The sequence below is a fragment of the Coenobita brevimanus genome, chromosome 44 (genome assembly GCF_032717465.1).
Source record: "Coenobita brevimanus isolate Jiangsu-jjx chromosome 44, ASM3271746v2, whole genome shotgun sequence".
Lineage (NCBI taxonomy): Eukaryota > Metazoa > Arthropoda > Malacostraca > Decapoda > Coenobitidae > Coenobita > Coenobita brevimanus.
The window spans coordinates 44,756,335-44,760,599 of NC_136997.1; the positions used below are offsets into that span (position 1 = coordinate 44,756,335).

Sequence of the window (4,265 nt, forward strand, 5' to 3'; positions counted from 1 at the left end):
CCTATGTTTGGGGTTCCAGTGTAAGAGAGAGAGAGACACACACACACACACACACACACACACACACACACACACACACACACACACACACACACACACACACACACAATTAGAGCTGCGAGAGAACAGTAAAAAAATAGTTATGATTATATTGACAAACACATAAAGCTGATTATTTTATTCGAGAGATACATAGACAAGTACATAAAAAACGATTATTTTATTAGACTAATACATAAGAAGCGATTATACTGTTAGAGAAATACACTGCACAGTATAAAAGCTAGGAGAGCCTTCAAGAGGCACTAATAAAATGATAATAATAATAATAATAATAATGGTAATAATAATGATAATAATAAAAGTAATATTAATAAGCAGTAACAGGCTTCCGATTCGTTTCATCTCGTATACCATAGATTTATTTATTTATAATTGTTCCCATGTTCAGCAAGTTTTTGTATTTTTTTTAGTGTGTTGCCATGTCTATTATCGTTGCCTATCAGTGAGACAGACAGACAGAGAAAGAGAGATTAGATTGATAGGGATTTCTTTGTCCACTTTTGTGCTCTTGTGACGGCTTCAAATCCCAACGGTTCAAGCACATTCGTTCTGTGCTTTCGAAGGCTCTTGTAACAATGAATTTCTGCTTTTTCTGTGTTTAGAGACTGAGTAGGAGAGTTCCATGAGGAGGGTTATGGCAGAAGCGACCACTCCGAGGCCCAGCGCTATGAAGGCACCTTGTAGATGTTCTAGGTTCAATACTCCACCACCTCGAGCCTGTGTGGATGACAAAATTAACAGACAGACAGAGAGACAGATATTCTTAATAATGTTAAGATATGGGGACAGAAAAACTACAGAAACAAAAGATGAATAAAAGTACAGACATAAGACAGCATTTGTGTGTGTGTGTGTGTGTGTGTGTGTGTGTGTGTGTGTGTGTGTGTGTGTGTGTGTGTGTGTGTGATTGTTTTATCTCTTGTTTCTTCACTCCATCACTACATTTAAAAAAAAAAAATCGTTTTTATGACATTTTTATGAAAGTTAGCAACCATAGTACACATTAGCTATACAATAAAACAACTCCTAACTGTGTAATAATTGCTACCACGATTACTAATGTGTCAAATGTTTAAGTGGAATGGGGCAACACGAATCCGTAGAGTTTTACATATACTGAGAAGAGGTCTGAGTGGTAGAGAATGTTATTAGGCGGTAACTTCCATATTTTAAATCGAATGTTTCTCTAGGTATGTGTTAATCCTGTCTCCCTTCACCCTGTCATGGCTGGGACAACTCCAGTATTTTTATTTCACGTAACTCTAGATTATTTTATTCAACTGAGAGTGAGTCATAAGAGTCTGAGAAAGTTATACTCTTTTCACTTTAATTTTGCCAAGATTTTCACCCTTGTGCTGCTTCTTTCTCGTGGTTCAGTGGCAAAATGAGACAATACATGGCTACTGTTCGACGTATTTTCCACAGAACTTCTTCATGACTAGCATCATTCTCTAGTCTATATCTATTGCCATAACTCAGCATGAAAGATAGAGGGATGGTATTTTTAGGCCAGGTTAAAGTAAAAGGAGCATAATACTATATTGCTTTTATTTTAACTTGACCTAAAATTGTCATCTCTTCATCTTCAGTCCTCAGTTGTAACAATAAAACCAGAATATGATGATAGTTACAAAGAAGTGCCATGTCTTTGTCCTCCTCTCAGCCATGTGAAATAAAATGCAAAAGGATGAAACTCTGAGCCAGGTTAAGGTAAAAAGAGTATAGTAGTTGTAGTCCCAGGCTCATCTGAACCTGAACCCAGTGGACTGCAGCCTGGTTACCCTTCTGCAGTTCACCATCTTCCTTTTAGGGGATAGGGGGGAACTGAGGGACTTTTCTTTAGCCATTCAGTTATATCGGTGCCACCACGTGAAGGCATCCCTCTCCAATCCCCTTAGTGTAAAATGAGCAAATTACAACGGATCTTTTTTTTTCATTGTTGTTGCACACTTCGTAACTCTTCTTCATAAGCGATTTATTTCCCTATTACATCTTAACATCCTCTTGTCACCGATGTAAACCACGTCGAATTTAAAATCCGTAAGTTAATTGCAAGATAAAATTAGGGAGAATTGTGCAATATAAACGTTTAGGAAAAAGTTCTTACGCCAGTGAGAATCAGGACTAACATCAGTACCATAATTAACATCAGACCCATGATACAAGGGCCAACTTCTGCCAGTATGACTTCCCCATGTAGAGCTAATAAGTCCTGCACATAAATCGCTAAGGAAGAGGTGTTACGAAATCTCCTATAGAACAAAAAATACTTCTATCCATTCTCAAATCAAGGGCGAACTTTTTCAAACGAGACTTTCCGTGTACAGCTGTTAAGTCTCGCAAATATATCGCTAAGGAAGGGTAACTGTGATGCTTCCTTTGCCACCTAAAATACGCAAAACGTAAGATAATTCGCTAAGAAAAAGTGTTACGAAGCCTCCTGTAGAACAAAAATACGACTACCCATTCTGAAATCAAGGGCTAGCATTCGTCAGTGAGACTTCCTGTATGCAGCTAATTGTTCGAGTGAGCGAAGTGAGCGAGAACACCAAATTTAGTCACAGTTTGGACCCACGACATACGTACCCGAGCCTAAGATTTATCACATCAGCAAGAAATGGGGGCAGGGGACGGGAGGAAAACTCTGTAGTACAGTAACGAACTTTTCTGGATATGTCAGCCAATTCTGAATTTAGAAGATAAACACCAATTTAGCAATAGCATAAAAATCCTCAATTATTTTCATTTCATAGACAACCCGTAATTCCTAATAGTTTTCCCGTAAATCGAGGAAACGATTTTTATAAGACAGATCAGTGTAACAGCCGGCGGCGCAAGAAGTAACGGTCTAAGGTTGCGTGAGTAGCACAGCAGTATTTTCCGACGATTGCTGAGAGAGTTGGTTTTAGGAAGTGTGAGGCAATAAATTTGGTGTAATCGAATAAGATATTTTTAGCATTTTCTGGTCAGGAAATCAGAGGAGGAGGATGAGCCGCATGAGACAATATTCAGTACTGTCTGACTTGCTCGCTCTCTCGCTCGAATACGTTCCACACTTTCAGTGTGGATGCTTATTACATTTTAAATCTTGCAGATAAATCGCTAAGAAAGAGGTGCTACGAGTCAATTATGGGCGAACTTTTTCCCAGGAAGCTTCAGGTGTGCAAATAATGAATCTTGGAAAAAAAAAAATCACTAAGGAAGAGGTGCTACGACTCACTTACGGAGGAGCTTTTTCCCAGGAGGCTTCCGGTGTGCAGTTGATAGATCTTGGAAAGGATGCCGGTCTCCAGAAGGCGGATGAGGTTGTCTGAGATGAGGCGGGTGTAGGGGGTGTTGCGACGCAGTAACCAGATCATAAAGTTGTTGTATATCTGTGGAAGGAGGTACACTATACCACCAGCTGTGTCTGTCCGTATATATATATATATATATATATATATATATATATATATATATATATATATATATATATAAAATCTGTCCATCTATCCATCCCTCTATCCTTCTGTCAGTATGTTTGGCTGTCTGTTTATCTCCACACCACCCACCTGTTCTCTCATAATATAAGTATCCCGAGTCAAATTCTTGCGATGCTGATTGTAAATTAGATAATGAATAGCGCAAATCAGAGTATGCGTCCTCTTCATCACCAGCTCCAGCGGGCCCCCATACGTATCGTGGAGGGTAATGTTGGTGTCGATGTACAGCCTCCTCCCCAGTTCGGCTAGGATGGGGTCCTCTGAACTCCTTAAGTCGTCTGGTACTGTGCTTCCATAGTCGTACATCACGGGCCTAGAGAGAGAGAGAGAGAGAGAGACAGAGACAGACAGACAGACAGACAGATAGGAGAGAGAGAGAGAGAGAGAGAGAGAGAGAGAGAGAGAGAGAGAGAGAGAGAGAGAGAATCATCATGAATCATCATTGTCGTTGCCATCATCATTACCAATACCACTCTAGACTTTATTCCTCACTCCGTAATACGAACAAAAGACAAGGAACCGACTCTTTGCATTCTAACTTGGCCTAAATTTGTCATCTCGTCATCTTGAATGCTGAGTTGTAGCAGTAAATTAACCTTAGAATCTGATACTAGTCACGAAGAAGTGCAATGTAGAGCCGTGGCATTGTCTTTTTCTGCCACTGAGCTACGTGAAACATGCTGCAAAAGGACAAAAATCTGGACCAGGTTAAGGTGACAT

The 4,265-nt window shown here is 39.7% G+C and overlaps 1 protein-coding gene across 1 annotated transcript; it reads right to left on the reverse strand.

Annotated features, from left to right (window-relative positions):
• Window positions 1–597: 597 nt before the first annotated feature.
• Window positions 598–3,626, reverse strand: LOC145398077 (ionotropic receptor 40a-like). The gene is made up of 3 exons (XM_080271032.1): window positions 3,615–3,626; window positions 3,288–3,437; window positions 598–780 (listed from the first exon to the last, which is right to left on the reverse strand). Exons 1-3 carry the CDS (start codon window positions 3,624–3,626, stop codon window positions 598–600), a joined length of 345 nt encoding a protein of 114 aa, XP_080127158.1.
• Window positions 3,627–4,265: the final 639 nt, after the last annotated feature.